The following is a 22,612-nucleotide window of genomic DNA, read 5'->3' as shown; positions in this document are numbered from 1 at the left end:
CTGGACTGGAAGGAGACGACTGGGTTTTGTCTCTCCTGAGCCACAGGTGCTGCTCCAGTCTCCCGACGGAGGGCCTCGCCCTCCGCCCGGTGGGGGCTTGGACACTTCACACCAGGAGGTGGAGTGGAATGGACAGAGGGGAAGACGTGGCGGCAGGCCCGGCCTCCTCACGGGGCCCACATCTTATCAGCTGTCACTTGGGAAGTCACTCTGACTCTCTGAGCCTCCTTTTCCCACCCACAATAAAGGCGTATGTGCTACTGCCTCACATGCGCTAAGCCGCAGCTATCAGTGACTGGGGCTCAGCGACACACGACAGACAGCGGAAAGGAGGTCTTTCCGACTCCTCTCCCCACCCCCACCAGCCTCTCTATTTTCTGAGAGGTTAGATTACTTTACCCCCATGCCTCCCCTGTTCTTCAGAAGCCATATTTTACTCTGGATGTGGGCAACCAGGGAATGGTTGCCAAGGGCAGGGCTCTTAGAAAGGCTGTCTGTTGCCTAGGAAACTGCCCCCTCCCGTTCCCTGGGGTCCCACAGGTCGGTGGGTCCTGGCGCCACCTGCTGGATTCAGTGGCACACTGCTCCTACAGCACTCAGACCTGGGAGGCCGCGCCCGGGAGCTGGGAACTCCCTCTGCCCCTGCTCCTGTTCTCCCCGAAATGTCTCCATCATAAAGAGATCCTTCCTCATTTTTGTCCCTAGATATTGCCCGAGACCAGAGGCAGGGAAAGGAGTTGGAAGCACCGCAGACCACTAGGAGGCGTGGGAGCTACGTTCTTCCTCACGGAAGGACTGTGGGAGTGTGCTTTGCACAGGGAGGGAGCGGTGGGCAGGAAGAGGTTAAAGTTGGGGGTGGGAGTGACGTGCGGGGTCACAGCGAGGTCCGCACACCCTGCTGGCTCCCTCCTGCCTCCCAGCAGCTCTGCTCCGATGTGTCCCTACCCCTGACCTCGCTTTTCTTCTCTGGGGAGCACCTTCCCGCCCCCCTTGACAGCGTGTCAGATCGTCCCCGCCCAAAGGGAGCACTGGGGAGAAGCAGAGGGCTGCTGTGCTGCCCAGGCCTGTGCGATGCCGGCTGGTGCACCCCGAGCTCAGCCCGCCCTGAAAGGGGCAGGGTGAAGTGGATCAAAGGACCGGAAGCTGTCGGGATGCCTCGGGCAGGGCGGTGGGGGTGCTCCTCTTCCCTCTGTAAGGATCACAGATAGAGAAACTGAGGCACGCTGAGAGGGGGGAAGGCTGGCTTCTATCTGTCTCAGGCTGACCGCATTGGGCCGTGTTACCTCCCCTGACTCTAGCTGGGCTGGAGGCACAGCTGACTCGGGAGCCAGGTCCCTAGAGGCTGAGGTATTTGATGGGTTTGAGAGGGGCTAGAGTGGAGGTCAGGTACCAAAGGCTCCCTCCCGAGCTGAGCTGGAAGGTAAAGGAGCCTGGTGGAGGCGACTCCCGAATCCTGCAGATGACAGGCCTTGTCCAGAGGCCAGTGGGTGTGGGGAGCAGGGCTGTGGGGCTGGAGCCTGCAAGAGGTTCCAGCAAGCTGAATGCTTTGACCCTGGCACTACCCTCTGACCCGGTGGCCTGCCTACAAAGTCTCTTCAGCTAAAGGCAGGGGAGCTGCTGGGGGGTGGGGTGGGGCTAGATGGGCAGAACTGGCCCCCCAGCCCCCCTAATAAGGGGAGCCTGTATGTAAAACACGAGGGGCCCCAGAGAGGCTGGCCCTTACGAGCCAGGAGGAATCCTGAAGGGACAAAAAAGCTCAGAGTAAGGGTGGAAGGAGAAGCTAAAAGTTCCCTCAGAGGGTTAGTCTGGCGCTTCCTGAGCAGCCTGGTCGTGCTGCCTGAAAGACCCTGTTCCCAGCCTGGGGATGTGGAAGGAGAAGTTGGGCCTGTTGTGAAAGGCCAGCCAGCACTTTTCCTACATCTGTCCTCCAGAGTGTGACAGACATGGTCCTGTCCCAGTCAACCCACATGTACTGCAAGCCTGGCCTCCCGGGGGCCCTCCAGGCCCCTGCCACTGCTCCTCCTGCTCCTCCAAGCCCCGTACCTGCGGGGCTACCTGTCCAGAGACTTTGGTGCACTGGCGTGGAGAGCCGGCAGGAGAGCAGGCTGAGCCACTTCCAGGGCAGGCTGACGGGCACGGGCACTGCCTGGGCCTGGGGCCCTGGCCAGTGCCTGCTGCTGCTGAACACCCCGTTCCCTGGTGGCTGCACTTTTGCACAGATGCCAGCTGCTCAGGAGCCAGACCTAGGTGTGGCCCAACACCTGTGGGGCCACATCTTCAACAGTCAGTGGTGGGCAGGCTGTGCTGCTCTGCGTTGGGGGAGCGTGCGAGGGGAGGGTAAGAGGGCACGTGGGCCACACGAACCAGGCTGAACTCCAGGTGGACATGTTCTGCTGACCGTGTGGTCCGTGGTCTTGGTCCCAAATGTGGCTCTGGACTGCCTCTCAATGTCCACCCGATATCACCTTCCTACAAACACTCTGTCCCACCTGGACCTCCGCCACTGTGGCTGAATGTGCAACCCAAAGTGAGCGCGTTGTCTGGGCCCAGCCTGGCATCCATCCTCTGGGGAAGGGGAGGCCAAACGGGACACGATAAGACTAGTTTACGGAGCACCTATGAGCTTCCATGGGTTGTCTCACCAGCTCCCTACAATGAGCCGTGTGGTAAGGCATATGCCTGGGAAAGAGTCTCAGCAGCCAGGTAGGTGGATGCACGAAGTTCCTGTAAAGGTGAGTCCCAAACTTCGGTGTGCATCAGGATCACCTGAGGCTGAGGGGCAGGCCAGGGGCCCAGATACCATCCTACTTCAGTGAGCCTGTTTCCAGGTGAGTCTGACACAGCGCTTCAACTTCCTCTGGAAGTGCCAAACCAGTGCTAACATCCCTCAAGTTACTGGAAGGTCCCAGGACAAGGTAAACCATTCTGCTGGGCGGCTCTGATTGGCCAATTAGGTCTCGTTCAAAAGGAAAACTCTCCCTTTGAACCACTCACACCCTCGATGCAGAGAGACATGGCATTTCTCTAAAAGCCTCAGATCTTTCCCACCTCAGCGGTTGGCCAAGCTGCTCCCTGGACGGTTCTGGTGAGCCAACGTACAAGGGAAACCACGAAGCGAGGCTGCGTTTCTGATTCAATCCCCTCTCGTCTTTACTGTCCCCTGGTCTCCGGGCATCCTCCTCCCACCCACCTGGGTCACGTTGTACTCTGGGAGCTCATGGAGACCACAGACTCCAGGGCACTCAGTGATCCTGTCACTTTGCCACCACTCCTACAGCAGTTTTTAAACCAGCTCTGAACCCACCCAACAGTCCTGCCATCCAGCTCTCCCCTTTCTGACCCCTGGTGACACCACCAAGCTGGAAAGTGCCACAGTGAAAGGCTGGCCCCAGACCAAGGGGCTCTTTCAGGAAGGGGCGGTGGGGGGCAGGTGGACAGGTACTGACATGCAGGTCAAGTGTGGGCGACAGCAGCCCCCCCCCCACCGCTGCAGCCATGGGAATGTTTCCGGCTCCTCACTATGAACAAGGGCCGTCTGCACCCTCTGCTCATTCCCAGCAACACCCAGGCCATCTTCCTGGCTTCTGCCCAAGTGGTGTCTGTACCTCAGTGGCACAGCCACATGACCACTGCCCAACTACAACAGAGGCAGAGGGAGACAATGTGGAAGTCCCGGTACCCCCAACTCTAGGGACGCTCAGCAGCCCATGTGTTAGGGCTGCCCCACCAAGAGGGGTTCAGGGCGGGTGGCGGGTCCTGAGCTGCACAGGAACTGTGGGAACTCACCCCCGCTAACTGGTACCCACAGGGGCACCTCAGTGCAAGAGACTGAGGCCCTAGGCCTGGCGGTCAGGGCCACGGCCTTGATCTAATCCCATCTGTGCTGGGCTGGGCCATCGCCATTACCAGGCGGTGCTGAGTACTTTCTAGAAGCTGAGGTGAGGGGCCCCCGACGCCTGTCTCCCACGGCCTCGATGACCCCCTCTGCAGCACTGCCCACCTGCACGAGCCTCTGGCCAGCTGGCAGCAGGTCTGGGAGACCTCCTGCCGTGTGGCCCACCTGCACCAGTAGCCCCTGGAGTACCAAAAGGCCCTCATCACCTCTCAGGAGGAGGCTGGGCCTGCCCCCCACCCCGCCAGGCCCAACTCTGATGGGGCGCTGGGCTCCAGCTCACCACTAGGATGGGGGGCCCAGCTGCCCAGTGGACCAAGGACAGAAACAGAATGGAGTTGCGACCACTTGATTTATTCAGATTGTTTCATATACAATGACGTAACTCTGACCCAAAGTGTGCAAAGTTAAAGCCTTCAACTGCAGCTGAGAGGAGAGGGCGGGCTCGGTATACCTGGGGATGGTGGTGAGTCAGGAATGATGGGCTGCCTCCTCCCCAGGGCGGGGAACAGGGGGAGTGGCCTGAGGAGCAGAGAGCCTAGGGCCAGGGGAAGGGGGCAGAGACCTCCCTCTGGCCTAGGTAAGGAGCCCAAAAGTGCCCCACGGCTGAGGGGGCAGCAGCCCAGGAAGGGGCCAGAGGCAGGGCCAGGAGAGCACCATTTCTGGGGTAGGGGTGAGGAGGGAGGTACCCTACAGGAGAAGCCAGGAGGGGCCCCCTGTCCCAGGGGAGAGAGCCGGACGGAGCAGGCTGCAGCGAGAAAGACCTGAGGCAGGCGCAGGGCCTGAGAGCCCCGGTGGTGGGCTCAGGGGACTGAGGAAGGGAGAACCCAGAGGCTCCCAGGGCAGCCCAGCCCCAGGAGCAGTCCTGACTCTGGGGGATGCGCGGCGAGAGGCCACGGACCCCTGGGGCCTCCCCTCCTCACTCCTTTGAAAGAAGCTGGGAAACCTGTAGTGCAAATCTGTGGACTCCTCAGTTTGGGAGGGAGGCTGGGCCTGAAGGGGGGCCCTGGGGCGTACCCCCTCCACCACCTCGGCCTCCACCACCGTCCTCAGTACAGCCGCTTCTCGTAACTGTGGGGACAAGGCAAGAGGGGAACTGAAAGTGGGCATGTGGACCCCGCTCCCTTCCCAGGTCCTCCCACCCACGCCCAGAGGCGCCCGGGGCCCGAGGATGCAGGAGAGGCAGTGGACTCCAAAGCCCTGCCGCCCGGCCGAGGCGGGCAGGCGGGAGGAGCCAGGAGCCCCGAGCCTCTGACCGCCCCATGCCCTGAGACAGCCGCGCTCCCTCGGCCACAGCCACAGCTGAGCGGACTGTCCTCAGTACCGGGGTGGAGAGATGGCTCAGGAAGGTGCGGCCCATCCTCACAGAGTGAGCTCAGACCAAGCTGAACCTCTGCTGCCCAAGTCTCCTCCCCACCCCTGCACACATAGTGGCCTGGGCCCCTCGTGGTCACCAGGTCCAGTCCAAGACAGGGCAGCCTCAGCCCACGGTCAAGGACATCTCCTCTCTGGGCTCCAGAAGGGGATGTATCTGCCGGAGGAGGGGCCACTGCTGGCTGCCCCCACCACGGTGCTCGTCCTGGGATCCATGTCCCAGGATGACACCCCAGTGTCACCCCCAATGCAGTGCCCCTCCCCCTGCCCCAGCCCAGGTCCCCCACCCAAAGTGCCCCTGCTCTACTCTACGCTTGGCCCGGGCAGCGCAGTTACTTACACGGCAGAAAGGTATATCTATGGGAGGATGGGGCAGAAAGAGACACAGGTTAGATGCCCGCCTATGCCTCAGGGGACAGGTCCTCTACCAGGCGGGGCCACACACCTGCCACTAGCACTGCCCCCACCCCTGGTCGCCCCTGCGCTGGCCCTGGCATCTGTCTCTCGGCCCTTCTCCCTGCCGGAGGGGTCATGCCCGCTGCTGATACCTGCCCGCCGGGGGCTGCCACCAGCAGGAACCCAACACTGCCAGCTCCTGCCACCGGCCACCAAGCTTCTAAGCGAGCAAGGGGCAGGAGCCTAGGAGGGCACCTCCTGTGCCCTGCTCAGGGGAGATGCCTGAGGGGAAGGGAGGGGCCTGCCTGCCCAGTGGCAAAGGGCAGGGTTCAAGGGCAGGCTGAGCCCTGTAGGAGAGGGTGATGGGAACATCCTGCAGCAGCGCCCATCTCTGGTGCAGATGGCCCACGCGGTCCCTGAACCACAGCCCCACCTGCCCAGCCCCCTGCCAGCCAGCTGGGGCCAGGGGCCACCACTTACGAGTGCAGGCCGTGGACACCACCCTCAATCTGAGCCGACATGGTCCTCTTCTCAAACTTGAGCTCCCCTGAGTACATTCTGGACCTGCAGGCAGGTTGACGGAGCAGATCAGGGCACCAAGGGCGGAGGAGAGAGAGAGGGGGAAGTGAGGATGCAGGAGCCAGGAGCCCCCCAGGCGCCCCCCGCCTGCTACCCCCTGGTCACAGCACTCACCGCAGGACAGACAGGCTCCGGGCACCGATGTCCTGGCAGCCGTGCTGGATCCCCGCGATGAGGTAGGGCAGGAACTTGTGGATGGAGCCTTTGTCCTGGACGGAGCCGGAGACGCCCTGTGCGATCTTCACCTTATCCCCCTCGCTGCGTGGAGGGCGGGGAGACTGAGCCAGGTGACCCATGGCTCGGGGGACTCCACCCCACCTCTCAGGGGTACCATCAGAGGGGGTACCACCCAGAAGGACCCCAGAGCAGCCACTCCCTGGGCTAAAGCATAAAAAAGCAAGGGCTCTGAGTCAGGAGGCCCAGGTACGGTCCCAGGTCTGCTACTTGGACCCTGTGACTCAGTTTTCAGAAATATAATATGGAGATTCAGTGCCATCTTGGGAGGTCAAAGGCATGTATGGACCCTCGAAGGGTTGAGGGCTGATCTGCCTGGGGCCGGGGCTCAGGGGCAGGGCACCTGAAGTATCGCTTCTGGCTGCCGCTGCTCTTCTCCATGGCGTCCAAGGAGCCCATGCCCCGGTACTTCTTGAGCCTCACCCCGTCCGAGAAGAAGTACTCACCAGGCGCCTCCGTGGTGGCAGCGAGCAGGGAGCCCATCATCACTGCCGTGGAAGGAGGGGCGGGGTCGGTGCCTCGGCCCACAGCCCTCCCGCTGCCCCTCTGGCTCTCAGCCCCCCCACGGGCCTGCCCAGTCCCCAGCAGACCCCCTCACCTGTGGATGCTCCAAGGGCTAGGGCCTTGACCACGTGCCCGACAGTCTGGATGCCGCCATCGGCTATGACCGGCACCCCGAAGCGCCGGGCGTACTCGGCCACCTTATACACAGCAGTGCCCTGAGGCCGGCCACAGGCCATCACTGTGGGATGGGACACATGACAGAGACATCAACGGCAACAGAGGGGCCCCCTTCCTCCTTGCACCCTTCTAAGGGGAGGAAAAGGGGCAGGGCTGGATGCTGTTTCCTAGGTACAAGACAGGGGGCAGCAAATAACACTAGGGTGACTGTCATCCCAGGGACCCAGACCGCCCCACTCATGACAGCGTTGTGGGGAGTTCTGATGGGGCAGGGGTCTGTACCGGCCTGCAGGGCAGTGCCCCTTCCACGCAGGCGCACTCAGGCCCCGCGGCCCGGGCCTCACCTCTCTCCAAATACAAGCTCCCCTCCGAAGCTTTCATTTGTGAAGCCTGCTACTAGATTCTCCTGTTCTCCTCTCATTTGTATCGACTTTCATTTGTTTAAGTTTAATTGCCCAAGGTCCTTACGTGAGAGGTTTTAAGTGGGAATTCTAAGGAACCAGCACTTATCCAGGAAAGGGCGTGAGGCCAGCCAAAGCAGGGCAGAGGCCCTCTCCAGAGGGGTCTTTCAGTGCGTCCCTCTTGCATCCCAGGGTTCAGAACGGGGCCTGACACACAGCACATGCCCAATTTTATTTAAGTGACTGAGTGGAAGGCCCACTTTCACCACGGCGGTCAGCGACAGTGAAGGGCAGACACTGAAAAGCGGAGGCTTTGAGGACCAGAAAGGGAGATGTGTTGGGCAGAGAAGCCCAAATGAGCCACCTAGTGTTCTGGGGAAGTGACCTACACTAGAGCGGCCAGGCCTGTTCCCTAGGGCCAAACAAGGACCCAGCAGTCAGGCACCAGGCTGCAGGGAGCACCCCTCAGCCACATGGGGGCACATGTCAGGGTCCCACTCTCCATGTCCAGGAATCTTCCCTGCAAAGGGGCTTGGTGGTGACTAGCAGAACCCTCCCTCCCTATCACCACGTGGTGATGAGGTACATAACCTTAGCATTCAAGGGCATGCTGTCTCCCTGTCTGAAGTATCTGATCCAAACCAACCCTGAGCAGGCTTCCAACAAGCCCCTCAGAGAAGTAGTCACACCAGGCTTGGGCCTCTAGCCTGGGCCTCCGTGACCAGATTCTGCAGAGCAGGCTGGTGCACACCGAAATCCCTCAGTGACTTTGTCTCACCGTGCTCCTCCCAAGTGAGTGGGCCGGACAGGGAGAGTCCAAGGCCGGGTCACCCCTGAACCCACCGTCCCAGGAAGAGGCCTGGCAGAGCAAGCACCCAGCATGTGTCCATGGGACAAGAGTGAGGCCCCAGGGCCTGTGGAGGGCCAGTGGGATGCTCCAAGTGGCAGTCACTTTCCTACCGACACCCACCTTCTTGGGTGATGCAGATGGAGCCGCAGCCCATGCCCACACGCAGCCCGTCCACTCCCGCATCGATCAGATTCTTGGCCTGAGCAGCCGTCACCACTGCGGTGGGAGGGAGGGCCAGAGGAAGAGGAACAGTGTGAGGATGCCCCCACCCTGCCCTGGAGCTCCCTGGGACCCCAGTCTGTCCCCGCCATCCCCAACCTACAGTGACCAAAGCCCACTCATTCAGCCCCCTGCCTCCCCTGCAGAAGTGGTGCCACCACCTTGGGGACAGGAGGTTACACAGTGAGGGGGCGAGGGCCAGCGGTGAGAGGGGCTCCACACTCACCGTTCCCCCCAATCACCTGAAGGTGGGGGTACTTCTGCTTGATATAGTGGACCATGGCGATCTGGTAGGCAGAGTTCCCTTGGGATGAGTCCTGAGAGGAGGGGACAGGATAGCTTAGGCTATGGCGGCTGAGGGTCCGCCCTGGGGGGAGGGGACTCCTGAGTGTCTTGAGTGGACAAACTCCTGAAATCGCATACAAAATGTTGTGAGAATGTTCTTTTTGCTCTTCCCCTGGGAAGGCGTTTGACAGCTCTCAGTTGATTCTCAAAAAAGCCCACTTCCCCAAAAGGTTAAACACCGTTAGTGCAGGGCCGCAGGGCAGACGAGCCCTTCCACGCCCACCCCGGCCGCACTGGGGGGTTCCCTGGGGCCCACCGCGTTCCCACCACCTGGCTTCTCGCTACCCGCTGCCCACTCCCTGCTACCGGAAGGCAAGTGCCCAACCTCCTCGGTCTATCATCTGACAAGGGGCGTGGTAATTGGACCCAGGGGGCTGCTGGGAGGATTAAATGAGACACAAGGTCTTCGTGCAGGGCCTGGCAAGTGGGAAGTTCTCCATGATGTGGGCTATAGCCATTAAGGTCCGCTGGGGAGCAGCCCGCAGCTGGCCGCAGCTGCCGGAGCCCCACTGACTCCCAATTCTGACTCCAGGCTTAACTAGAGGCGAACCGGGGCTTCCGAGGCCTCTACTCCGCTGAACCCTCCAGCTCCTGGGCAGTGCCCGTACCAGCACGATGACATCGGTGCCCGCCTGGGTGAGCAGGTCCAGGCGGTATTTGTCGTCCTCGCGCGTGCCCACAGCTGCCCCGCACAGGAGTTGCTTGTGGGAATCCTTAGAGGCTAGGGGGTAGTCCCGGTTCTTCTTCAGGTCGGTGCGGGCAATGATGGCTACTAGCTCATCTTGATCGTTGACAATGGGCAGCTTCCCTGCGGGGGGGAATGCAAAGGTGAGATGAAGGAGCAGCCTGGGGTGGGGTGGGGGGGCTGAGGGGTGGGGGACGGCGCACGCCAGAGATTCCACTGAAGTACCCAAACCAGCCGCTAGGTGACAGCACCCACCCAGCAAGCGCTCCTCAGCACCTGGACCTCTTCTCAAGGAACAGGGAGCCAAAAAGCCTTGCAGGCAGTGGGCTCCTGCCGCTCTCCCCGCCCTGCGGCCTGGCCAGGCTGGGTGGGCAGCCTCTCACCTGCTGGGCCACGGGCCACCATGGTTGAAAGCACCCAGCCAGGGCACAAGTGTGAGGCCGTCCTGCAGGCAGGAGCGCGTGCCCTGTACAATTCCACCCCCAGGGAACACTCCAGTGGGGGCCGGGGGAGCCGTCCCAGTGCCTCCCACAGGGACCTAAAGAATATTGTCAAATGCATTCAACTGCAGGACCTCTCTGAGCCTTCAGTAAGTGAATGGACAGCTCTTCACACAAGACGGGGACTACAGACAAGGGCATTTTTCACACTTGTAAGAGCCCCTTTTTCATGATGAATATTTCACAGAACTAGTTTTGGGGGAGACGTACTGAAGATGCTGAATAAGGGGCAGGCTTTCCTAAGCCAAGAAAAGGACCTCAGGAATCACGCTCCAGGCTGCGGTCTCTCAAACCTTCCCCAAGGCCTGGTGGGGTTGCTGGGACAACCCTCAGGGCTGTGAAGGAACTGGGGGCGTTGGGTTTCCTGCCTGCTTCCTGGTACCTCTCTTACTGCGCTGCAGGATCTCATTTGCCTCTTTCAACGTCACACCGGCTGGAGCCACCACCAACTCATTCCGTGTTGTCATCACCTGTGGGGCCGGGAACATTTGCCTGCAGGTTGGCAGGTGAGAGAGAAGGGAGCCAGACCTCCCTCTGGTCCTTGGTCACAGACACCTTGGGGCCCTCTCTCTGCCCCAGCCAAGCTTCCCCTGCCCTACAGGTACCTCACTGAGGAGGGTGGTGTGCTCCTTCTCTGCAAGAAAGTCAATGTCTCGGGAGGTGACGATGCCCACCAGCTTGCTGCCCATGGTGCCTGTCTCCGTGATGGGGATGCCAGAGAAGCCGTGCCGGATCTTAGCCTCCAGCACGTCGCCCACGGTGTGTGAGGGGCTCAGCACCACAGGGTCTGTGATAAAACCCTGTTCAAATTTCTGTGGGCAAAGACAGAGGAAGGAAAAGGCTGGGAGATCGCTGGAGATGGTGCACAGCCTGATCACAGGCGGGCAGAGGGGGCCCTGGCCTTGCCACAGAGAAGCCCGGGCCCTCAATGGGGTGAGGGACCCGTGGGAAATGAGGGCTGGGCCCTCTGCCCCCATGTGGAGAAGGACAGACAAGACCCCACAGCAATCAGCTAGGGAATGCACCAGCCTGTGAGGCTGGCAAGGGAGGCTGAGAGGGTCTGTGAGTTGCGGGGCCAGGTGGCATCTCCTGTCTGGGGACGGGTCTGGTACTTGCCTTGACCTTCCGCACCTCATTGGCCTGGAACTCCGGAGTGCAGTTGTGGTGAATGAACCCAATACCGCCCATCAGCTGGGGTGGAAGGGAAGCGGGGTCAGAGCCAGGAGCCCCGCCCTCCTCTCTCTGCAAACCCCACCTCTGGTTCCCATTCCTCCTGATACAGGCCCACCCTATTCAGGCCCCTCAACCCCGGGGTCCCCACCCAGGTGCCAGACTCACAGCCATAGCGATGGCCATGTCAGCCTCTGTCACAGTGTCCATGGGGGAGGAGATCAGCGGTGTCTTCAGCGTGATCTTCCGAGTCAGAGCCGAAGTCAGGTCCTGAGGGTGAAGGCACGGTCTATGTGAGCTTTATCGTTCACTCAGCAAACACGCACCGAGCTTCTGCGCGTACCCGGCACCAGGACAGGCCTGGGAACACAGCAGTGAACATAGTGGGTGGGGCCCCCGCTGTCGCCCCCAGAGTTTAAAATCTACTCGAAACACAGGTACAAAGTGATTTCAGTCAGGATGAAGGCTCCAAAGAAAAGCAAGAAAGCGGGGTGCCCATTGAAAGAGGAACGTGGTGGCTGGGGAAGCCAGTCCAAGTCCGAGGGACTGTCGTTCCGGGCAGGGGGAGCCGTTCGTGAAAGCAGTCTCAGAGTCCATGTCTTCCTGTGGTGTGTTTAAGAAAGAACAAGGCTCGTGGAGTAGAGGGAAGGGAGAGGGGCAGGGGGCATGGGGCAGAGGTGAGAGGCAGGTGGGGGCGGGGGCAAGGGACTGTAGCCTCGAAAGCCAAGGGCAGGAGTTTGGATTCTGAGAAGAGACGCCACGGGCTGGGGGTGTGTCTCAGGAAAAGGAGGGGCAGGTCCATGCGGAAAATGCCATGCCTGGGAGAGCGAGGCAGGAGAGTCTTCAGGCATCCAGGAGAGGAGATGACTAAGGCGCTGCAGTTCAAGGAAAGGTCAAGGTTGCAAGTACGCTTCGGGAGCCATCTGCCTATGAATGGTAGGGAGGGCCAGATCCTGCCATCCAGGCCACCCTCTATGGATCTCAGACCCCAGAACGTGCAGACACAGACTTTGGTATATAATCTTCGGAGATTCACAAGCCCCTGAAGTCCGTCCACAGGCCCTGGTTCAGAACCCTGAGCCCAGAGTCTAGAAAACTCCTCCTTCTCCCCTCCCGTCACACGGAGGAAGAGCACAGCCTTCCCGCAGAGGCGGCAGGGTGGGACACCGTGGATGGCCGGGAGGGATCTTCTCCATCTCTCTTTTCCTAGCACCCTGCCCAGGGTCTGGCACGAAGCCAGCGTGCTTGGTAACCTTTGTTAAGCTGAACAGCTGAGCCAAGAAGGCTTCCTGGTTGCTGTCGTAAGGCAAATATCAGGAACAGCCCAAATTCCCCTTTACGAATCTGTTTGGGTCAGCACTGGCTACACGGCTTGGAGTACACAAGTGACCCGGGCACACGCAGGCCCTCTGCCCTTTCATGAGAACCAGACCTAAGTAAACTCAGTGGTAACAGTGACAAGAGGAAAGATTTTTTTGGTGCGTACGAACTCATCATAGACCGACTGCTATGTAATGCGTTACATCCCTGAGCACTACCCCCTGGCTTCTGTGAGTGTGTCATGTGTTAATTACTTAAAGGGCATTGTCCCTTCGCGTGGCTTACAGCTGAGCCCCTCCAGCGAGCAAGGACCCGTGTTGCCTTGGAATTGTCGAAAATCCAACTTCTTCAACCTTTTGCCAGTTCTTATATATTTGGATCCATGAACAAGTGTGCCCCCCTCATTCAAAGTCTCCATAATTTTACTGACTTCTGTCATGTCCTTACTCAGCATTTTAGGTGATACCAAATCCTTCTGGTCTATGACAATAGCGCAGCCATGTGCATGCCCACCCCCTCCCAGGACCTTCTGAGCCTCATGGCTGGCTCTGTCAGTGAAGGAGAACCCTCTGACCCTACGCCAGGCCCACCCCCCAGGGTACCCGAGTCCCCACAGCTGCCTCTGCCCCATTGAGCATAACTTACTGCACTGTGCCAGCTTCTCCGGCAGCAATAAAGGATACATCCACCACCTTCCCAAGAAAAGTCTCTCCCACATCCCCCCGCCCCTTGAGCAAGAAATCAGCCTCTTTCATCATAGGCACAGCCCCTCTCCTCCTGGTCAGCAGAAGAGGTACTCACCACCTCATCAGCTATGAAGTCTATGAATCCTGGGAGAATCAGGAAGTCGCTGTGAAGAGAGAAAAGTGAGTGTTACTGGGTGAGAAGGGTGCTGGAAAGGGGCGGGGCCTGCCACGCCATGGGAGGCAGCGTGGAGTTGGGGAGAGGGGTGGAGACTGGGACCCTCTGACCCCTGCTGCCCCTTTAGGGCTGAAGCACCCTTGTGCTCCCCCCGCCAACATCTTGCTGACTCCAGCTCAGAGAGCTACGGCCAAAGGAAGGCTTGCGGGCCCGGCGCACCGGCAAGGCAGTTTGCCCACAGTGTCCACTGCCTCCAGGGCTCAGAGTTCCTCAAGGGACACAGAAGTTCCCACAATGCCACGCATAGCAGATACAGCGCTTGCCCTTGAAAACTTCTCCATCTTTTTAAAAGATTTTATTTATTTATTATTTATTTTTAAAGGAAGAGAGAGGGAAGGAGAGAAACATTGATGTGCAAGATAAACACTGATGGGTGGCTTCTCATACATCCCCAACTGGGCGACCTGGCCCACAACGCAGGCCTGTGTGTCCTGAGACTAGGAATTGAACTGGTGACCCTTTGGCTTGTGGGATGATGCTCGACCCACTGAGCCACACCAGCCAGGGCAAAACTTCTCAATCTTGATAGGGAGGGACAACAAGTCAACACGGAATGAACGTGAGAACAGTTAGAAGTGCAGCGTGGCACGAACGCCGCACAGGAGAAGATGCACGCACGCAGCCGAGGGTCAGGGCTGCTCAGCTCCCACAAGCCGCACCAGGGCAGGGCATGTTCTGACCGAGGAGGCATCGGTGAGTGCCTGCCCAGTTGGAGTGGAGCCACCAACGGATGCGGCCGGAGGTGGGGAAGGAGAGGAAGGGGCCTTACGGTTAGGACGAGAACTCTGGGCCCCAGCCAGGGTGGGCCACGGTCACGGCAAGCCCCAGAAGAGGGGTGGAGGCCTGCACGAGTGTGGCGAAGCACAGTGCCACGGCCCAGGGGCTCGCCCGGGTTCCACACACCTGAAATCACAGGGCCTCCACAGACGCCCTGCAAAGCAAATGCTCCAGATTTCAGGAATGTTCCCAACCTGACTAAGCAAAGCACATGCACCCAGCACAGGAAGGAAAAGCAACAGGGTGAATGGGAGGGGCAGGTCTTTAACCTGCCTCAGGGCCAAGAGCAACTCCCAGAAATTTCCTCAAGGGGTTTCCTTGGCAGACTCCAGTGAAAAAACACATCAAAGAGATAACTCTCTCCCCACTCATCAAAGACCAGCAAAGAAGAAATTCCTAACTGCCCCCGCCCCTTGGTAGCCCTTCCTTCTGTACAGCGAGGAAGCTGTGTGACTCACTTAGAAGCTGGAGAAGAAATGCAAGAGTCTGGGCCGCTTGGCATTTTCTAGGTATTATATACATCCCTCACCTGGCCCGCACCCCAGCTACAGGCAGGCAGGAGGAGACACTCCTCAGGCGTGACCTGGTATCTTGGTGTCTAGGGAAACTGCCTGCCCAGCAGGAGTGCTCACAGGCAAGGGCAGGGACTGGCAGGAGATGGTGAAGGGGGGGGGGAGGCGGGTGCTCTTGGCTGAACAGCATACCCACTCCACCCGGGTCCGTCGTTCCGATGCTCCTTCCTGGCATGGGCAGGACAGCCAGGAGGAGAGCTAGTGCCAGGCCTGCAGCCGGCTGGACAACTGGCCCAGGGCCCTTGGAAAAGCAAACTAAGCCAGAGGCAAATAGATAGTTCTTCATCTCCTCCAAATTCCCCTGTGGGGTGGGCTGGGGGGGGGCAGTCACAGAATACTCATGCCCGTGGTGGCTGTAGTGCTAACCTGTGGACCGGCAGGGGCCAAGTGGAAAGAGGGCTGGGCAGTGGAAAAAAGGAACCATCCCTACTGTCTATCAGGGTCTCTCCTGGGGGCTACACCCAAGCAGCAGTCGTAGCTGGGCCCTAGGACCACCCTGCCCTCCTCGAGAAGCTGTGAGTGAAACAGAGAGAGGATGTCCTGGACTGAGGTCTGGTAAAAGTCTCAGTAACTCCCACATCTCCTGTTCCCACGCACCCCAAGGCCCCTCTGTGCAGCCAAAATGCCCACGAGAGGGGGAGGGGACTGGATCCAGCCAGAAACGGGGCATGGCACCTAGGGCCGCACTGTCGTTGTGCCACGTCCGTCTGCACTGCACGCGCGGCCTTCCTTCCCTTGCCCGGCCCTCCCCACGGCCCCTCCCCGCGCAAGGGGCCCGCATCCGGCCCGGGAACGTGGTTGTCACTGAAGGGGGAGCGTTGCATGTGCAGGGCCCGAGTCAGGGGATCACAGCGCTGGTTCGTGCACCCAAGCGGGGCCGAGGCCCCTGCGCTTACTTGTAGGTGAGACCGTCGGCGTTGGCGAACAGCTGCTGCGCAGTGAGCCCGTCCTCGGGCACGTAGCCGGTGCCTCCGCTGATCAGGTAATCCGCCATGCTGCTGAGAGACACCGCGGCCCGACATAAACATCCGCACGGGCCGCCCCGCTGCGGCTGCTGTGCTGGTGCTGCTGCTGCTGCTGGTGCTGGTGCTGCTGCTGCTGCTGCTGCTGACGCTGTGGCCACGCTGCGGCCGCGGGCGAGGCGGGCCAGGCGGGCCCTGGGCACCGCCCTCTGCTCTAGTCCCTCCCCTGGGACTCCGCCACCTCCACCCAGCTCCGCACAAAGAGCCTTGAAGAGCCCGGCCCAGCTGCCACCCAGTGCGCGCGCATTTTGAGCCACCTGCAGTGGCACAGTGGCCCGGTGGGCCAGGGTTGAGGAAAAGGGATATGAGTTCAGAGGGGGTGGGGGCTGAGCCAGGACGGGACACGCCCCCTCCGCGCTCCTGGTCCCGCCTCCTAGGCCTTTGCAGCGCGTCCCGGGCTGGCCTCCTGCTTGGGCCACCCCAGTCCGCCCGGTTTCCACCGGCCTGAGTCTCCCCTGGACCTATTCCCCACCCCCAGGGGTACCTCTAACAAGCTTTGCCTTTCCCCAAGACTAAGGACCAGACTCTGATCAGAAGTCCGAAGCTCTGAGGAACTGCCTGGGCCAACAGCTGCCTATCACACAGGAGTTTGAGGATGCACACTCCCTGCAGTGTAGCCTGCCTGCCCCGCCCCCCGCCCCCATCGACCTAACATTATTGCTAGAAGGAGGACATTCTTAACAGTGCCACTCCCTGACCTTAGGGTGGCCTTGAAAGCCCTCTGCAGTTTACGAGGCATTTTTCATAAATGATCACATTCATTCTATAACCTATTAATTGCCAACTATTAGGTATCTCCACTTTACAGATGCAAAATCCACAGTTCAGAAAGCAACGAGGGGGGGGGGGTCCTGCCTCTGACTCTCATCCAGTTCTTCAGTGTGACATCCCTGTCCCCAGTTCTGAAAGCAGTATGAATACCAGAGGGAGAAATGTGTTTCGTGGGAGGTTAGAGTTGTGGGAAAAGAAGGAGGCTCACAGGCCTGACTTACACAGGTAAGGATGCACCCAAATTAGGACAAAGCCTAGAGAAATTTTGAGAAGTAGCCAAAGCAGACATCTGGTGGTCCTATGGACCCAGCAAGACTCAGACTCCTACAAGGGAGCAGGGAGATTGACAGCAAATGGATCCAAATGGGAGGAGGAGGGTGGCAGCAGACAGACCCTTCCCTCTTAGGCAGGGGTGTCAAACTCATGTTCACGGGGGGCTACATCAGCCTCACAGTTGCCTTCAAAAGGCCGGATGTAATTTTAGGGCTGTATAAATGTAACTGCTCCTTCACAGTTAAGCGAGAGCCCAGCACTGCCGCTGGGTGGAAACAAGGTGCAGGCGGGATTAAACAAGGTGGAGGGACGGTTCGACCTGCGGGCCTTGTGTTTGCCGCCTGTGCTCTTAGGTGACCAGAACTGCTAATGCTACTCTCTGACCAAAACTAGAGAGTAGATCCCCCACCCCAGCTCCCCTGTTCCTCCCTCCCTCCTCTTCCTGTGGTCCCCACAGCTCACTTCCTGTCAAGGTGAGAGAAAGGCTGGGCCTGAATACAGTCCTCTCCCTGGCAAGGTGGCTGCCTGTGGTGCTCCCTCCCTCCCACCCCAGCCCTGGGAGGCTGGGTTTGTTTACCTCTCAGCAGTGTGGTGGCAGCCAGGCCCAGGGCGAGGCTCCCCGGGATGCCCAGCCTCCCCCAGTGACACCCCCCCCACCCAACTGGGAAAACACTGACTGTTCCAGCTGCATGCAGAGGGGGCAGGAGGCGTCCCACAGAGCAAGGGCGATGAGGCCCACGAGGCCAGGAGTGCGGGAGTAGTTCACAGATTTCTGCAGTGTCCTCTTTCCTCTTACTGGGAGGTTGGCAATGGCACACACCATCCCCACCAGTGAGTGGAGCTCCCAGGGGGTCTCCTGGTGGGGGTCTCTGAAGGCCCTCTGGCGCTGGCAGAAAGGGAGCCTGCCTGCTGGGTTCTTTGCCAGGCTAGCTTGCCAAGGACGCCTGGGGAACACTTCTCATTCCTCGGCTCTTATAGACCCAGGCAGAGGGCATGTGCCATATGCAGGACGGGAGTCCTCCTGAGGGGACCAGCTCTAGAACCTCGTACTGGTCACCTGGAGGCAGAGTAGTGGGACCAGCTGGAGAAGCACCCTGGCTAGTCAGAGTTATTCCAGGTAAAGGCACCGCAGGCGCAGAGCACGGGCTGTCCCTGAGGTCTCCCTGGGGCTCTAAGGAATTTGCTCTGGGTCAGAAATGGCTAGGGGACCATTCAGGGCCCCACCAGAGCTGCAGTCCAGGACAGCAGCTGGGCTCTGCCATCTCTAGCAACATGTGTCCAAGCCTAGAACTCAGACCCAGGGGAGGAGGCTGCTAGGCTGAGCTGTGGGAGGGTCTCCTGCCTGGTGACAACCGACCTTACAGCCTTAGTCCCCTTCTCTGCTGCCCCACACCCCCTTCAGCTCTGACCTATGTCAAGGCTCCTCATTATTCTTAAGCTGCTGGGCTCAGCCCTGGGTTAGGCTGTCCTTTTCCAGAGACTGTTAATCCACTCTGCCCCCCTCCTCCCCCCTTTCCTCCTCCCTCTTCCTGATCTTCCCTTAGCTACTTCCTCTCTGGGGAGGAGACACCCAGGCAACCAGTGGGCCTCCTCGGCCCGAGGAAGGGCTGCTGGTCCCTTGAGTCTCCCCACCTAGCAGCTGCGAGGGCAACAGGGCAGGACAGCCTAAGCCCCTCCCAGCCCCTTCCTCCGGGTAGCAGGGGACTGGTGTCCTAGCTGGGCACCAAGGTCCATGTGGGCAGCCTGGACGTCTTTACCTGGTCTGGGCTGTTTGAATGGACAAGGTTTCAAAACATGTTTAAGAGGAGGATTGGGGGAGTTCTGGGTGGGGAGGTGGCAGAGGGGGCGGCAATAACAACACTGGCATTGTCGAGCTGGAACAGGGGGCAGGGCTGCCCAAGCACACACCAGACAGCAGTCATTCGGACCCCAAACCCAGGACTTGTCACGGAACCCTGCCCTCTTCCACGGCTCTAAGGCTGCCACAGCTCTAAGCCAGTGACAGCAGATGGAGGTCTAGCCAGCAGGTTTTGAATCTCATGACACCACCTGCCTGGGGCTCAGGTTTTCCACAGGCTATGTGGAGCTTGGTGTAAGGTGGGGGTGGCCACTGCGGGCAGAGAAGGGATGCTCCTACGTGGGCCGGGTCTGAATTCGGAAAGAATTCTGAAACATACTTCTACAACACCTGCTGTGGCCAAGGCCCCGCCTCCCTCAGGCCCCAGGTGCTCCAGCCCACTCCCTCACCTCCCCTGGCCTCTCTCTGTCTCCTGGACCCTGAGCCCTAGTAGCTGGGTTTCTAACATGAGAGGAAGGATAAGATGGCCCAAACCTGAATCAATTCTAAAGAGGCAGCTTACGGAGGCAAGAGCCCTCAGGCTTGACCCAGCAGCCCCTTAATAAACCCTTAAAAGTTCTTACATAATAAGCCAGCCCCTGGGCAGAGCTGCAGGGCTGATTCTGCCCTAACCGCCCCCCCTCAGCCCATCCTCCCCCCCCCCCCAGCCCCGCACACCCTGCAGCAAACCCAGCTTCCAGGTCACCTCCCCAGGCTGCTGAGCACCAACAGATGGAGCAGAGAAAGACGTCCAAATCCTCTGGACCGGAAGGACAGTGGGATTGCATTTCAAGCTGTGATACAATCTAGAGATTATTCACTGTCTCCTTTTCAGCCAGCCTCCCCCCTCCATCCCGCGCCCAGCTCAACTCCCCCACTCTGTCTCCGATGCCCCTTACACACCCCGGCAGACTAAGGCGAGGAGAGGGTCCTGAAGCTTAAGGAGAGACCGTGGAGTGAGCTGCGCCAGCAGCCTTAACAGACCTCAATGAATGGTGAGGAGGGGACTGTATCCTCACCCAGCTCTGAGGAGACCGTCCATCTGGACGCCTACACCTGCCAGTAAGAAGGCTCTGAAGATAGTTCTAGGAGGAAACAGCTAAGGAGTAAGCAAAGTTGGTCAGGGACTCCGACAAGCCCCCTTTGAACCCTGTAGTTGAAGCCGCTGCGGCCTGGTGTCGGCGGTGTGTGGTCGAAGTCTGATCCAGGGCTAAGATTCTAGGAAGCATTTCTCCACTTTGCTCCCCGGTGCGAAGCCGCACCGAACTCTTTGCACGGCGCCCACCTGCACGCCCCAGCCAAAGCTGGGCGCGCGGCGTCTGAGCCCCGTTCCGGGAAGTTGGAGGCAGAGCGGGTCAGAGGGCCGGGGTGCTGGGGTCTGCCCTGCCCTCCCCTCCCCGCAGCGCTGCGGGTTCCGGAGCCGCCGCGCCCGCCCCGGACGCGCCCCGCGCGCTCTGCCCTGGGCGTCACCTCTCGGGCGCGTAGCCGGCCTGCAGCAGGCGGGCGCCGCACCGCTGCGCCACCGTCTTGTGTCCCAGGGGTTGCCCGGTCCCAGGCTCCGGAACAGCAGCGGCTCCGCCTCCCGGCAGCAGCGGCGAGAGTGGCCCGGACCCGGCGGGCAGAGCGAGCGGCCCCTCCATGCGGAGCCCACGCTTCGGGGAGGGTAGAAGCCTCTCCTCCGGAGGCTGCCCCGGCCCCCGCTGGGGTGTGAGCGCGCCTCCGCGGCCCGGCCTGCGTTCCCCGGACGGGGCTCGCGAGCCGAGGGCGGGGCAGCTCCGGGGAGGGAGGATCCGGAGTCCTCAGGACTCCGCCCGGGCCGGCCCCCCTCCCGGGCCCTCCGAGCGGCAGCACAGGCTCGGCCGGGCTCTCCCAACCAGGAATCAGTGAGGGGACCCCCGCCCCTTCCCCGCCTTCCAGGTTCTCCTGGTCCCTTCTGAAGAAAACCAGAAAAGGAAAGGAGGGCAATGCGTCTCCAGAACCCGGGGTTTTCTTCGTGTTTTGTGCCGGTCCCTAGCCTGTCACAAACGTGGGCCTGCTACTTGGGGGCGGCTCCTATCGGCTAGCTGCAGGCCCCCCTCCCTGGTCAGGGCAAGATGAGCAGGGACCACCCACTTCCCTCTGCTTCTGCCCACTTTGTCTATCCAACACAGATCCTTAGCCCTGGTCGGTGTGGCTCAGTTGCTTGGGTGTGGCCCACAAAGCAAAAAGTCACAGGTTCCATTCCTGGTTGGTGCACATGCCTGGGTTGCTGCCCGGTCCGGGTTGGGGGTGTCTCGTTGATGTTTCTCTCCCTCTCTTTCTCAGACCCTTCCCCTCTCTCTAAAAATAAATAAAATCTTTTTTAAAAGCCTTAAACAGGAGGAAAGTAGATTTTCCTCCATTCTTACCTGCCACTACCTGAGGAAGAAAGAGATAAGGCTGCAGACCCCTTAAGGAAAGGGGCGTGCCTGCCCCCATTCAAGGTTCCCCACAACCGGGGAGGCGCACACAGGGGCTCGCGCCTGGCCACCTGCTGACGGGGGAGCACACCTTTTCCTATCATACCATTGCCAATCTTTGTTGGCTGGTGACTGATCACCTAGCAAAGGTGACAAACACAAGCTTTTGCTATCAGGCAATTTCTTTCAGAAGACAGTGAGTGAAATAAAGTGGACAATTTTTACACCATATACTTTTTAAAACACAGAATCCGAGAAAGCAAATGGTAAACAAATGGGTGATTGAGGGTGTGTTTCGAAAAGGCAGAGACACGGATCAGCAACTATATCGCAAAGGAAACTGAACTGACACAATGGTAAGATCTTCAATTCTGTCCTTCGCAGTACCTTTCCCTGCACATGCGCACACCCACTCCCCAGATTCCAAATTAAAGCAGTCTCTCTGACTCTGGGCCCCTGGGAAACCTTGTCACTGCTGACGCCATCGTGGACAAGGTTTTGCTATCACCTGAATGCTTGTGATCCTTCGCAGTTCACACGTCTAAACCTAGTGTCTGGTGCGTTGACATTTGGAGGTGGGACCTTTGGGAGGGGCTTCGGGCGTGAGAATGGAGCCCTCCTGAATGGGGTGAGTGCCCTTAGAAAGGAGACCCCCCAGAAGCTGCCTTGCCCCTTCGGCCAGGCATCCACAATTCTGTGAACCAAGAAGTGAGCTCAGACCAGACACGGAATCTGCCAGTGCCTCCGTCATGGGTGTCCTAGCCTCGGAAGTATGAGAAGTGAATGTTGTTTAAGTCACCCAGTCTGTGGTGCTTTTGTTACAGCAGCCCAAACGGACTAAGACAATGTTGTGTGACGAGAGTATTTCCCTGTCCCTGCAGATCTCTCAAAGAGGCAAATGTGGGCAGCTCTGAGTTGTAGAGAATGATAAAGTCATTTTCCTGGTCCCTATTCATGAACCACTCATTCTGTATGCAAAAGAGCCGACACACAGGTTTCTGACTAAACAGGAGCGATCTAGAACCTACCAAAGAGGACTAGGACTGGTGACTGGGTGAGCCCAGGTCCAAATGTGGGCTTCTTACTATATAACCACCTAAGTCATGAACTCTCTCCGAGCCTCAGTTTCCTCATCTTTCCAATAGAATTAATAATATCTATCTCATAAGGTTGCTTTAACATGAGCAAGATAACACATAAAGTTCCTGGCTTGTAGTAGGCTCTTAATAAATAGAAGTAATAACTATTGTAAACAAAGTACACTGTAGCTAAATTCTGCACTTTCGACTCACAGCTAATGCAATATATTACATAGTCATTCAACAAATCCTTATTGGGCACCTCCCACATTCCAC

The 22,612-nt window shown here is 59.4% G+C and overlaps 1 protein-coding gene across 5 annotated transcripts; it reads right to left on the bottom strand.

Moving 5' to 3' along the window:
• Positions 1 to 4,225: 4,225 nt before the first annotated feature.
• Positions 4,226 to 20,590, bottom strand: IMPDH1 (inosine monophosphate dehydrogenase 1). Of its 5 annotated transcripts, none has more exons than XM_037167733.2 (16): positions 20,290 to 20,590; positions 15,813 to 15,914; positions 13,448 to 13,496; positions 11,495 to 11,596; positions 11,273 to 11,347; positions 10,762 to 10,968; positions 10,539 to 10,626; positions 9,580 to 9,779; positions 8,853 to 8,943; positions 8,528 to 8,623; positions 7,074 to 7,217; positions 6,819 to 6,963; positions 6,356 to 6,499; positions 6,143 to 6,226; positions 5,607 to 5,623; positions 4,226 to 4,963 (listed from the first exon to the last, which is right to left on the bottom strand). In XM_037167733.2, exons 1-16 carry the CDS (start codon positions 20,457 to 20,459, stop codon positions 4,863 to 4,865), a joined length of 1,815 nt encoding a protein of 604 aa, XP_037023628.2. In that variant the 5' UTR covers positions 20,460 to 20,590; the 3' UTR covers positions 4,226 to 4,862. The 5 variants fall into 5 exon arrangements, with proteins under 5 accessions (XP_037023628.2, XP_037023629.2, XP_037023630.2 ...); XM_037167734.2 differs by having other exon boundaries at positions 15,813 to 15,911; XM_037167735.2 differs by lacking the exon at positions 20,290 to 20,590 and adding an exon at positions 19,498 to 19,822 and having other exon boundaries at positions 15,813 to 15,911.
• Positions 20,591 to 22,612: the final 2,022 nt, after the last annotated feature.

Source organism: Artibeus jamaicensis, unplaced genomic scaffold (genome assembly GCF_021234435.1).
Source record: "Artibeus jamaicensis isolate MK-2021 breed Jamaican fruit bat unplaced genomic scaffold, CSHL_Jam_final scaffold_3307, whole genome shotgun sequence".
NCBI lineage: Eukaryota > Metazoa > Chordata > Mammalia > Chiroptera > Phyllostomidae > Artibeus > Artibeus jamaicensis.
Note: the sequence above shows the minus strand (reverse complement) of the source record. Positions and strands in the feature narration are given on the sequence as shown.

Coding starts and splice junctions, on each gene's coding strand:
- IMPDH1 (XM_037167733.2), bottom strand. CDS start 20,459: ATGGAGGGGCCGCTCGCTCTGCCCGCCGGGTCCGGGCCACTCTCGCCG. Junction 11,597..13,447: donor ACTTCATAGCTGATGAGGTG/GTGAGTACCTCT, acceptor CTTCACCCTCAG/GACCTGACTTCGGCTCTGAC. Junction 6,227..6,355: donor CGGAGCCTGTCTGTCCTGCG/GTGAGTGCTGTG, acceptor ACCTGCCTGCAG/GTCCAGAATGTACTCAGGGG.